General features: G+C 30.5%; 2 protein-coding genes across 2 annotated transcripts in view; one reads left to right on the top strand and one right to left on the bottom strand.

Moving 5' to 3' along the window:
* Nucleotides 1-13,562, top strand: part of LOC129810024 (GTP-binding protein Di-Ras2) — a 216,397-nt gene that overhangs the window by 24,149 nt on the left and 178,686 nt on the right. The window lies entirely within an intron of this gene.
* LOC129810026 (calexcitin-1) overlaps nt 2,169-13,562 on the bottom strand; it is a 69,505-nt gene continuing 58,111 nt past the window's right edge. The window contains exons 5-7 of the mRNA XM_055860255.1: nt 8,815-8,891; nt 3,585-3,720; nt 2,169-3,509 (exon numbers count right to left, since the gene is read on the bottom strand). Of these exons, the coding sequence (XP_055716230.1) occupies nt 3,399-3,509; nt 3,585-3,720; nt 8,815-8,891 (324 nt within the window). The 3' untranslated portion in view covers nt 2,169-3,398. The remainder of the gene's footprint in view (nt 3,510-3,584; nt 3,721-8,814; nt 8,892-13,562) is intronic.

Consider the following 13,562-nt stretch of genomic DNA (forward strand, 5'->3'; position numbering starts at 1 on the left):
ACCGACTCTTACCTCTAAAGGGTTAATCTAATGCATTTTCCCTCCTAAACATAGAAGTGACTTTATTTTTACAATACAAATAGTAACCAGTCACAATTTTATCCATTTTATGTTCATGAATTTGTTATACAATACTTACCCTGTGAGAATGAATTACATCGGAGCTAATGCAGTGAAGTGCTGTATCACAATAGATGTGATAGTGCAAGAATCATAGCTGACATACGGAAATAGTTGACAAGATTCTTGCTAGCATTCGTCATAAAATCATAAAAGGAATCAACTTTTTATGTCATCCTTGAAACGTTCGGGGTAAGTGTGACATAAAATGCATCGAATGACTTCTTCTTTTGCAATATGGGATTTTTGTGACACTTTTTAAACGAGATTACAACCCGAGAAAGCATTAAAAATATCTCAAGTACAGAAAGAAGTACATGTATAGACATTGAATTGGAAAATACGAACATTGCAAATTTCCGCACAATCTATTTCACTTCCTAAATCATTGAATTTAGTTTTAGTAAATATATTCTTACCTTATATTGTATATTATTTACAAAAAAAGGTGGTAAGAGATTATTAGTTCTTTTTCGATAATTACAACCAATACAACGGTCATTATTTAAAAATCGCGACTTAATTTTGCAACGGAACTGAATCAAGGGTATTCGAAGGGAGGAATTCAGTCTAGATCTTATTGAGCTCCGTGTTCTGGGCCAAATAGGGAGATAATTATTTATCTGATGCTATAGGATGTCCAGGACATCAAGATAATGTGGTACACAGTGAAAAAATGTGTAAAATTTTGCTACTATAATAGTGCAAAATCGATCATTTTAGATGTTTAATTTAAAAATGTTTAAAAAATGCACAACAATTTTATAATTTATTGTCACGTGATTGAAAATTACCACTATTATAGTTGAAAAATATTCAACAACGTTGTTTAATTTGAAAATGTGTAAAATTTTAACACTATAATAGTGTGAAATCGGATAAATTAATTTATTTAATTGCGATCTGTGTAAAATTTCTCACTATTATAGTCATAAAAAATTCTCGACAATGTTTTGTAATTTAAAACTGTTGAAAATTTCTAAAAATTACCACTATAATAGTATGATTATAGTTTTTCATATTGTTATAGTGTGAAAAAATACACAACTTTATGGTATTTTTTGTCACATGATCAAAAATTAACACTATTATAGTTTGATCATAATTTTTCGCACTATTACAGTGTCAAGCCTTGTGTATTTCAACCAAATTTGATGAATTTTTAAACAAAAGTTGTGTAAAAATTGTTGAATTTCCATTTAAGACATATACTTCAGTCGAGATGCTTTTCATTGGGCAAAAGTCATATAGAACATCAAATATTTGTATGCATAATAACTATATCGTGAAGATCCGAGCATCAGATGTAATTATCTCGCATTAGTGAGGATCCCGAGTACAGGAAAAAACATTTCAAATTAGTCCCCGGCGAGTGGCCTTCAAAGTTGAAGCCAATTTCTTACTTTCACATACAAATGCGTATGGGAATTTTTCTGTACTCGTGATCGTTATGCTAAATATTTAAAAAGTAAGAAGTTTTTTCGTATTATAAGATACCTTTCCGTATGGAGGGATAAATATACTAAATTTTTGTTTAAATAAATTTTTTCCTTGGAGCACTGTGAGCTGAGTCCGGGATCAATTTAGGAATTGGCTTCGAATAGCTCCATATAAAAAGGCCAACTTGCCAGGCGCTTGATTTCAAATGTCTAAAAAGGCCAAAAAATTAAAAAAAAAACGAAATGAAAATTCAACAATTTTTGAGTTTGCACATAAAAATTAAAAATTTTTTAAATTCAACAACTTGAAATTCAACTACTTTAAATTAAACAATTTTAAATTAAACATTTTTTCCAAATTTTGCACTATAATAGTGGTGTGAAAGATTACACACTATAATAGTGTTAATTTTTTTACTGTGTAAGCAAGAATATATTGCGCGAAACATGAAACACAGATGAAACACGGAGAGCTTTTATTGTTTCACATAATGATAAAACTTTCCGTTGGAGCTTTTTTAATTAATTCTCATTTCCTCGAAAGGATTTTCAGAATTTTTCCCAAATGAATAAAATAAGAAAATGCAAGGAAAATTAAAAGACAAAATCCACGTTGCATCCAATAAATTTTACTTTATTTATGATCATATCGAAGAATAGTTTGCACAACTATACAATTTTTCACGAAAGGCTACATACATTTTTTTCACGTCATCCTAACATTCCATTTCTTCGAATAATTCTTTAGACTTCTTTCTTTTCCATACTATTTTTTTTTGATAAACGTTCAAATATTACTTTCTACAGACGAATACAATTTGATTATCCATGAAGAGGTTAAAGTTTTTTTTTTGTTTTGCTGGATAATTCATTGAAACTTTTGATTTTTAAAGAGTTCTTTTTAGTCGCAAAGTTTTCTTAAGATGTTCCAGTTTTTTTTCTGTATAGATTGAAAAGGTATAATTGATTTTTTTCGAGACTGTTTTTTCGGTATTTTTTCTTTGTCGCGTTCTTACAGAATGTATAACACTGAACAGTCAATAAATTATTTTTTAGTTTGGTATGTACTTTCATCAATTCACTAAAGTTTATTACTTTTAATTCCTGACAATGTTTTATGAAACTTTTCACCACCATCAACTATACACTATCAACAATTCCTCATAATATATTTTGTGCTTTCATCAAAATTGATTTTTTTTTATTTTCTTAAATTCTTCTGTCTCGTTCTCAATTAATAAAAAAATTATATGCATTGCAAATGCATTAATAATTGTATTGACTATAGTTCGATCATCAAATTAACTATTTTTCCCCACATCTTTTTCTTTCTTTTTTTTTAATTCAGAGGGACTTTCAGGAAAATTACAGGAATGCGAAATGTTCAAAGATTCTCTATCACGTCTATTTTTTTCTCTAACAATTTCACCATTTTTCCAATCTTTTTTTGTATTTATACTTTGAAGAATAAAACATTATTCCCTACTCACTTGACGATTTTCCATAGACTTTCGTAGACTCGAAGATAGTTATAACATGATAAATTGGAATGTTAGAAGTATACTTATACTCATATTCCATTTTATTTTGCATCAGCAGAAAATATAATTTGGAAGAAAGTGATAAATTCATTTTTTTTTCTCTTTTAAAGTTAGTAAATATTTAGAACTGATTGTAAGTTGTTTTGAGAAATTGAACAAGAAGGAATTCTGGCAGTTATCTAATTTTATCTTTCTATCAATGTTTTTTTTTCACATTACAATAATTCGTTTTTATTTCTGATGAATCATTCTGTTTACCGATTAATGTGAAATGTTCCAAAAAATTCCTCATTGGACTTTAAAAGGTCAAATTTCCAAAAATGTAATTTCCCGGTGCAGACGGATCCTCTGATGCAAAGTATTCTTGCCACAATTTAGCAAATTGCTCACGAGTAACCTCTTCTGCTCCCTAGAAAAGGTTGCAAAAATACTTTTAGAAATTTCTCACTCTGGGACACATAATATTACACTGAAATTCCTCTACCTTGGACATTTTTCCAAATGCTTCCTCGCATTCCTTCCTATCTGTACCATAACTCGAACAAACTGTTGCAAACTCTCTGGCATCGATTGTGCCATCGTTAGAAGCATCTTCCAAATCAAACATGAAGTTCATGTACCTTTTTTACCAAAGAAAAGTATTAGATTTAGTTGATATCTTTTTGCAGAGTTTGCAGAGGATGAAAATTGTCACAATTTAAACGGAATTCCACAATTTAAGAAAAAAAATAATGTTCTAAAAGTTTTCAGAAATTTATAATTGTCAGGAATCCATCTCTTTTCTTTAATCGACTTTAATTATTTAATTTAAAATTTTAATAAAACCCCAGAAGATTATGGAAGCCATTGTGAGAAGGAGTCTACCTCGAGGCAGACCTAGGACAAGTTGGCTGAATCAAATTCAGGATTTTGCCTTGGAGCGCCTTGAGATCAAACCCGAAAATCTTCCTGAAATGGTGGAAGATCACCAAGTATGGCCTGCTAAACTGAATGTCATAGGCCCGCGACCCCAATTAAATGCACTCTTTGGCTACATATTTCAAAAATCCGAATGGAAATAGAGATTATTATTTAAGGGGTTATGTAGGACAAAACGACTGCGTACCAGCATATCTTCTCTCAATTTTTTCAACAAAATAAATTTTTATTTTATTTCAAAATACTATTCATGTAAAAGTACAACATATAAATTATATTTCCTGAAACTCTCATTTAAAAAAGCTTTAAAATTTAGCCATTGAGAATCCCAAAATCAAAATCCCAAATAGTGAAAATTCCGAAACGGTCCAAATTGCGAAAGCCAAAAGTCCGAAAAGTCAAAATTTCGAATGGGTCAAAATCCCGAAAGCTAAAATCCCAAAAGGCAAAATCCCGAAAGTCAAAATCCCGAAATCCAAAATTCCAAAAATCCCGAAAAAAATCCCGGGATTTCGACCTTCGGGATTTTGGCTTTCGGTATTGTGGTATTGTGATATTTTAGCGTTCAGGATTTTGGCCATTTTGGCTTTCAGGATTTTGGCGACTGGTATTTTGGCGATTGGGATTTTGGTAGACACCGATTTCATAAATATGTATCATTTTTTTTGTCGTAGCTGTTGATCGAAACTTCCTCTAGGCTACAATTTATCTCTTTCTAGACCGTAAAGCGATCTTTAGACAAGACCTCTAACCCAGTTTCCAAAGGTTCGGATTATCTAAACAAACAATTAAGCAATTGCAGTGATTTTTCAATTTATATTAAGTCAAATGCTATAAATAATTTATACAATTCTGAGTAAACAGTTTCTCAAAAATATTGTTTACTGAGAAGATACAGCAATAAAGCCATGTTACTAGCTTAGCCTTAAGGGGTTACTTGGATAGCAAAGACTAAAATAATAGCATATTTTCTTTAAATATTTTTTTCCAGCATCAAAAAAAATTAATCTAAATTAATCCTTGGCATATAAAAATACAACATTTTCTGAAATTTTTATTAAAAATTTAGCTACTGGGGCCTAAGTTTCGGATGTTTTTTTATGAATAACTTTACTTTTCGCTGTACAAGATTTCTCAGAGTAGATTCAACTGAAATTGAGTAACCAAATATTTGCTGTAAGCAGAATAGTTAAACTAGTCCTTAAACCAGAGATGTGCAAGAACCGTTTGAAACCGAACAAACGTCAAACGAAACTTGTACGTCAATGGTCAAAACGCTAAGAGAACAAACTTATTTTGACGTTTATTCGGTTTCAAACGGTTCTTGCACTCCCCTGCCCTAAACAAAGGATTTACCGTTTCCTTAATTATAACCCGTCTTACAAGACAAAATGTTTTGTAAATACGTCGAAAATGGTAATTTTTTATTAATTTGGCTTTTTTGTTTTCAAATGAATTTACTCTGAAACAAAATTTACCAAGTTTGATTTTACCGATTTTTTTTAAAAAACGGACTTCGAAAATCAATTCACTGTGTCTGAATTATTAAACTTTTAAATGAAAATTTCAGAAAAATGGTTTATGTACTGTACTTTTATATGCCTCAGAGCTTGAACTAAAAAATGTTTTATTATCTTGAAAAAAAAAATTTTTAAAACCTGTTTTTCTTTTAAAGTCATTTTTGATCTACGTAACTCCTTAAATGCAGAATCACATTGACAGTAAAATGCTCATTGTCACCGTCAAAGCCTCACCGTATTTCGTTAATTTACGCATTTTCATTGCAATTTTTTTCGCAAATTTTCAATTAGCGTATTACCTTATCTCATACTCAATGGCACTAGGTGAAAATAATATAAGAAGATTTGCAGAAATGAAACGGAAATGCGATAAACGATGAGCAAAAAAACTGTACGATTAATTTCTTGTAGTTTTTTTGCTCATCGTTTATCGCATTTTTGTTTTATTTCTTCAATTTTCTTATATTATATTCACATAGTAATCGAGTATGAGTTAATGTAATACGGTAATCGTAATTTGCGTTAATTTACCTAAGAATTGCAATGAAAATGCGTAAATTAACGAAATACGGTGAGCATTTTACTGTTAATGTGATTTTGCCCTAAATTTATATAAGCCCGTATAAGATGTCTCCCCAAACAATTTTATTAAACCTTTTTTTTATTTAGATTAGGACTATTAAGACTGAAAATATTTGCTTCTTCGGAAGATTTCTTTTAAAAGTGACGAAAGTTTTAGCCAAATGTTTACAAAAATTAATTTAGATTTAGATGTTCTTCTAGTTTAATCTACTTTAATTCTGACTAGATAAAAAAATGTTTTCTTTTTAGTTGTCCATAATCCTTAAGGAGACGAAAGTTTTAAGATAACTTGCTACACATAATGTAAGGGGAAATGGGGCTACTTTGAGCTGTGGAGCTACATTGAATTACGATTTTTCTGCATATTTCTAGAGGAAACTGGGCTTTAATGTCATGGAATTTAGCGCTATACAACTATTGTAGAATTTAATAAAGTAGCAGGAGGTTGGGCTACATTGAGCTGAGATTGCATTGAAAACGCGATTTTTTCGCATATTTCTAAAGGAAGTTGGACATAGACATAATTTAATTTAGAACCTTTTTTCACCTATCTAAATTACATCATATTGAAGCTCAGATTTCTCTAGAAATATGCGAAAAATAGCGTTTTCTATATAGCCCTACCTCCCCCTAATTGTAAGGTTCAGCTTCCTTTAGAAGTATGCAAAAAATTCTATAGCAGTGTACCCTAAGTGGGAGACATTAAGGTGAAAATATGTACACCACTTCCAGACACTTCCACAATTTATATAGAAGAGCTCTTCACACTTCCAGCATTTCGGAAAACTCCCGAAAATGTTCCTAACGTATTTTATAAAAGTCCTTCAAAGGCCATATCGACTTATTAGAAGGATACTCAGCATTAAGGGGATGTAAGACAATATAATCTTACCAGTAAAAGCAAAAAACTAAACATAAATGCTGGAGGAAACCTACGGGATACTCCTTATGTATAAGTTAAAATAGCTACTCCTTTTAAGCTATAATAAATTTCAGCGTTATTTACTCCGAATTATTATCATAACCGAAATTGTAAAATGTTTAAAAAAAACTTTTTCGGCCACTCGAATTTAAAATCTGAGCTAAAAGTAACGCATAGTCTGAAAAATTCGGAATTAAGTAGAGATGACTTTATTTTCGGACACTCCCACTTCCAAAGACTTCCAAGCACTTCATTTTCAGTTGTACACCACTTCTGACCCTAATATCTCCCCCTTGGTGTAGCTTCAAAGCTCGAAATAGTTTTACACCCGCCCTCCCCCTGTGTTGAATTTTTGAGGGTATATTTAATTAAGATCGGTGGCAGCCAAAATCCCGAATTTTCAAAATCATGAAAGGGATGAAATTTTATGGAGGTTAATGTGTAGAATAATTTCCTAAGACACAGAAGATTTCCCTTTGCCTACAGAAAGCGCGGATACAATCGTATTAGTAGCCATTACACTTTTAAGAATTTGGAATTTTGGCTTTCAGGATTTAACGTCTCTGATTAATACAAAATGAAGTGTTGTACGTGATAATTGGTTTGGATCACGGCTACATTCCGATTAACCAGGCAATCAACAAATGAAATAGACAGTAACCAGTAACCAGTTGTAACTGGTTATGTTCGAGAATTTGTCCTCTCTGGTGATTCCTTTTCTGAATTCTTAGGAATAGCATATAATACATTTATAGGACCCTCATAAGGGACTCAAGAACTTCTATTAGCCTTAAAACCACAAAATTAAAAGACTTGTTAAAGTTTTGGTTGTAATAAGGTAGTAATTATGCTTCTGATACGTTATATATCGCAAAGTTGTGAAAAAGTCGAAAAAGTTTTGTGAGCATCAAGAACAACACAATCAATAAATAACCAAATTTCACATGACATAACTTTGTACATAAAATCTGCCTAGTAAATGTGTTAGATTATTTATTTGGCTATTTGTTATTTTTTATTCGATTATGAACATATTAAATTTCATTGGAATATTGTATAAATCTTTATTTGTATTTCTCAACTCATCTATGAAATTTTTTTTTAGAAGTTTGGCATATTATTTGTGGTTTGCAAACTGCAGTTTAAATCTAAATACAAACTTTTCAAAGCAAGTCATCATACTCTCTTGATAATTTTAGTAAAACTTTATAATAAATAATTAATAGTGAAAAACTTTTGAATAGTACTTTTGAAGTTTTACCAATTCTTCCTTTCTCTGCTCTATTTTCTTCTGTATTTCTTTTGTGTTAAAGTGAACTTAATGAAAAGTTACATTTTCTCTTGTGAATAAGATGAGATTTTTATTTAGGATACCATAAAGAATTGAACAAACTAGTAATTTATCTCATTCAGTTGTCAATGCCACATAGGCTTTTATAATACCGGTAAGACTAAATTAGTTTCTATTTATTTCTCATCCGTTATATTTTTAATTAAAAAAAAATATTCCCGGGAAAACATGCATAATGCCCAATATATAACAAATTTATATAATAAAAAGATTAAATGGAAAATAGATATCCTAACCATAAAATAAACTATCAAAGGACAATACTATGAAATAAAATATGTAGTATTCGTTTTTGTTGCACTATAACCGGATTATTTGGCCTTAATTCAATTGATGCTTCAAATTCAGTGGCAATATAGTCAATAAACCACACAACATACCGAAGTTCAAAATGGTCAGGACAATAAGCACAATCACATACCTATGCTGCCAATCCATTACAGTGCTGGGATCCTTTGCGTATGCGTCCCACATATTGCACCACTCATCCACGGACACCTAAAAAAAAAGAGGCATTAGCACAAAAAAATGCAAAATTATTAATAGGATTCTCTTATTTAACAAGATTTCTCTGAATAATAAATTCCACTTTGGGGATAATTCTCTCTTTCATCTCTTGCCTTTGCGAATAAAAAATCAACACATTTTACTTTCCCAGACAGTATCTGATGGAATTATATGTTCACTCTCTATACACTATATCCCCGTTTATGTGAATACTTAATTATTCATAATTAATTTTCATTGCCATAAACCGCTAATTTTCACATCAAAGTACTTAATTTTGCTCACATTCGCCACTAACCCTAATACATAACGATTTCGTGTTTCTAATTTAAAATGCATTCTTAGTAATTTCATAATATTAATAAATAAATAAAAGCAAATTATTTTTTTGTCTATTCCACTTCTGAACAAGAGGTACGTTTATTAAAAATACTGCGGGGCAATATTCCATAAAAAAAGGCACTGTAACCCTTTCACAAGTAATATTCCTAGAATATTTTTGTATGAATGAATGAATGGTTTAGTCTGTGCTTCTGATACTGCGCGTGAGTATAGTGACAACCTGTGATAATGAATGATAGAAAGAATGAATTGTATGTTTTGTTCAAAACTGAGAAAATGTCATAATCCAGGCTAACACAAGGTAAAGTGATAGGACCTTGCAATAATTAAAGGCATTATTATTCTTAAATAAGAGCTTTGGCCAAGTACGTAAAGTAAGTACTTATTAAGTCCTGAATTAAGACATCTTCTTGGCCAAAGTAGTCACATCAGGTCGCAAAAAGTTTAGAATAAGAAAAAATTAGAATAACTACTTAAAAAGTGCTTTGTCGAAAGTCCTTATTTAAGTACTTAATAAAAATACTTTTATATCGGTTTCAATCGGAAAGATTGAAGCCTAATCCTCAGTTCTAATCTGAGATAGAAAATATTCCTGCCGTCACTTAGACTTGAACTAAGGACTTTATTATTTATTAATTTTACTTTATTATTTTCATTAAACTACAATTCAAACGTACTACCATCCTGGAATTTCACAAAACTAAAACAAAAAATCACTTTTTGCAGCGAACATTTACACACTATTGCTCACATTATTGACGATTGAAGTGTCAAGATCAGGGTTGTGCCCTTACATTGTAAAAAATATTTTTTACATTTTACATGTAAAAAAAATATGTAAGAATGTAAAGAATATGTAAAATGTAAGAAAGGAAAATTAGGCATCTTTGAATCTTTTGAACATTTCCTGGAAGCAATACCAATATTGATATTATTTATGAGAAATATCAAGTCAAGGAAACATTTTTGGAAAAACCATGAACTAAATTTCGTTTTTGAAAACCATAGATGTAAAGAAATTGAACGATTTTGTACACTGTCTGCAGTAAAATAAGGTTACTTTTTTCTAATTAAAAAGAACTTCGTCTTTCTTTCACAGATGGATATTTCGGAATGTTGTCTATATTAAATCCTCAACATGTTGAATTTTTTGACCGTTAACGAAAAATGGAATCAAAATTAATATTATTAGTAAACATGTAAAGCATAGAGACATAAAAATATGATTTTTTTTTCACTATTCGTAAATAGACAAATAACATGACTTGATCAATCAATTTTTAAAATCTAAAAAGAATACTTTTTAAAAATTTTTTACAGCAATTATATAGATTATTTTTAAGAGACTTTGATGTCATGATACGTCAAAAACTAGCAATTTGGTATATTTGCAATAATTACAATGGAAATATAATACAGTGATATTTTTTCTATATTTTTATCACCATTTAACCAGAAATTAATGCTAAAAAAGTGTTTTAAATAGAAGAGTTGATGAAGAATTATTTAGCTGTTTTTTTTTATATTTAAAAAGCCAATAAAAACTACAGAAATGCAGAAAAAATTAAAGATTTTGTTTTCTTAAAAGGGGTTAAACACACTACGCAGAAAATAAAATCAAAACATAATATCTTTCAATTAATCTTCAATAAAAACGATCATAATTGTACATAAAACCCGCACAGCTTAAGTTAAAAAAGGGTCGTCACAGAACCGGCAATGGTTCAGCATAAAACGGTTAACGTTGTGTTCAAATTGCGCGCAACTTTACCTTAAAATGATTTCACTTGGATATAAAGCACTCATAACTTCAACAAGAAAAGGATAAATTACAAATAAAAAGCGCACAGCTTCAGCACAGGACGGTTAAAATTGAATATAAAATCGTCACAGCTTCCGAACGAAACGTTTAGCAATTTTGATCGTTTTACTCTGATTCTGTGCAGATTTTGTTAAAATCGATACAATATCGTAATTTTTGTATGAATTTTTGTTTAATACGTTAGTTTCAGTTTCATAACAAAGCACGATGGTTTCTAGAACATTTAAAAAATATTTTTGTAAACATTCATTACTACAGAATCAATGTTAGCAAGGAGAGACTGATTCTCTTCATGAACATTGTTTTCTGGGATGTGATGTCTCGGACAAGATATTAGCAAAATAAAAAAAAATGTCGTTAAGAAGAAAGAAGGAAATAAATCTTTTGAATGATTTTCATAATATTAATGATTAATGTAGCACATGTTAAAGTTTTGTTTTAATATGTAAAAAAAAATGATGAAAAAGGTAAAATGTAAAAAAAATCGGCCAAAACCCTGGTCAAGATACCGAAATTCGAAATGGCAGAACAATCAGCGCCCAAGTGGCGAGTACGTCATCTTGCACTTTAGGCTTTCGGTAGATTTTCGAATCAGTTTGGCTCGATTTTGGAGTGCCTTTGTCTCTTCGGAAGATTATTCCTGAACGGATCCATTTCGAAATTAGCTAATTATGCCTTCGAGACACCTTTTAGCTCGGTATAATTTTATAAAATCAAAATTCGCATCCCTTTCTCTTTAAAAGTATTTACATAAGTCTATCCTTATTTTGTTGGTCTCAAAATTGGACTGAATTAAATTGAATTTGGTGTAATGTTCAAAAAAAGAAGAGTGCGGTGATGTAGGATAGACTTTATACAAAGCCTTTATGAAAGAAAAGGGTGAATATTAATTTTATGAAATTGTCTTGATCTAAAAGGTGTATAACTATCCAAGAAAATAAATTGGCAACCAGAATTGAAATTCAAAGGATGAATGCAATTTTTAACAAATTCAACGGGATGTCAAATGACTTTCCACGAACTGAGAAAAGATCTGCAAAATGTATGTCCATCTCTGTTGGGCTATTTTTTTCAAGTAATTGAAGGACCAAACAAATCAAAAATCTATTCCCGACAACAAATCGGATAATAGTTGTTCACAAATAAATTATTCAAAATCACTCAATCTACGTATAATGTGTTGAGCAATAGTAAATAATGAATTAAATACCTAATAAATCCTTAATGTGTTAGTCAGAATAAGAGTATGCAGTTTTGTGTGAAAATGGCTAAATGAGAATATTTAATCAGGATCGAATTATCATTCTGAAAGCTTTGAGGCTTCGCACAACTTTAGCTTCGAACACTCCACTATTTTCGCTATATTCTTTTAATGAGTCTGAGCGGTTTAATAGTTAGTTTCCGTGCGTTTCCGGAAAAAGTAGGTCAGATTAATTAAAGAATAGGGGAAAAATACGAAATATTCAAAACAAAATTATGTGCAAAACCTGAACGCCTTCCCCTATGGTGTATTAAATCATGAAAATGAAAAGAAGTGATTCTTACCTCATGATACTATTTATTGTAATATTTACCATATTGAAACATAGAGTTTATATCCCACTTCAAAAGTGCGAGGGATGGGACAAAAATAAACTACTATTGCTATACGATAAGTGAAACTTTTCGCAATCTTAATATTGCTACTTGGATACTTTTACTTCATAAGAAAGGCAAATTTTAATATTCCCAGAAGGGTTAGAATGACTTAGATAACTTTTTAATGGGAAAGTGTGATAATCTTGCAGTATGGTGAGTTTTATTGAAGAGAAATTACGACTTCGGCGTCGTGTGATATCACGACAGAGAGTGTGGGGCAATTTCAGTCATGAACGATTTTCTAAAACAGTAATAATTAGATAATAAATTAATTAAATATACTGCATATTTTAATTTAGTCAGTAGAGTAGAATTTGAAGTTCCAGGCAACGCAGAATTCCAGACAAACCAATCAAGAGTTTGGAAGTTTGGGGATTTTTTTTAAAAAAAATCAATTTAACAATCTTTAAAGTAAAGCCTGGCTAAAGGTAAATCTGGACACCCTTAGCAGGTCGCCCTACTTTTCTAGTAGTTGGAACTAAAATTCTTTCAGTAGGGGAGACCGGGGCAAAATTAGTTAGGGGTAAAATTAGACAGCATGGTGTTATAATTTACTAATTCTTTAAAATATTAATCGGTTTCATTCAACCATGTTTTTTTTACAAATTATAGGCAAGGAAAAACTTCATTTGCTGACTAAATCTGCTCCGGTCTCCCTTATATTGTTTACACTTCTACGAAGATCAACTAGTTCAAGCTTTAGCAAGATTAATCATCCGGTTTCAGAGAAAATCGAGATGGAACTTGAAAAAAAGGAATAAAATTCTGAATAAAAACCTGGAAAATCCGGATATCCGGAGTAGTTGAACCCCTTGAACCCCAAGTTAGCTGAATTAACAAATTCAACATAGTCATTAGTT

Source organism: Phlebotomus papatasi, chromosome 1, assembly GCF_024763615.1.
Source record: "Phlebotomus papatasi isolate M1 chromosome 1, Ppap_2.1, whole genome shotgun sequence".
NCBI classification, from domain to species: domain Eukaryota; kingdom Metazoa; phylum Arthropoda; class Insecta; order Diptera; family Psychodidae; genus Phlebotomus; species Phlebotomus papatasi.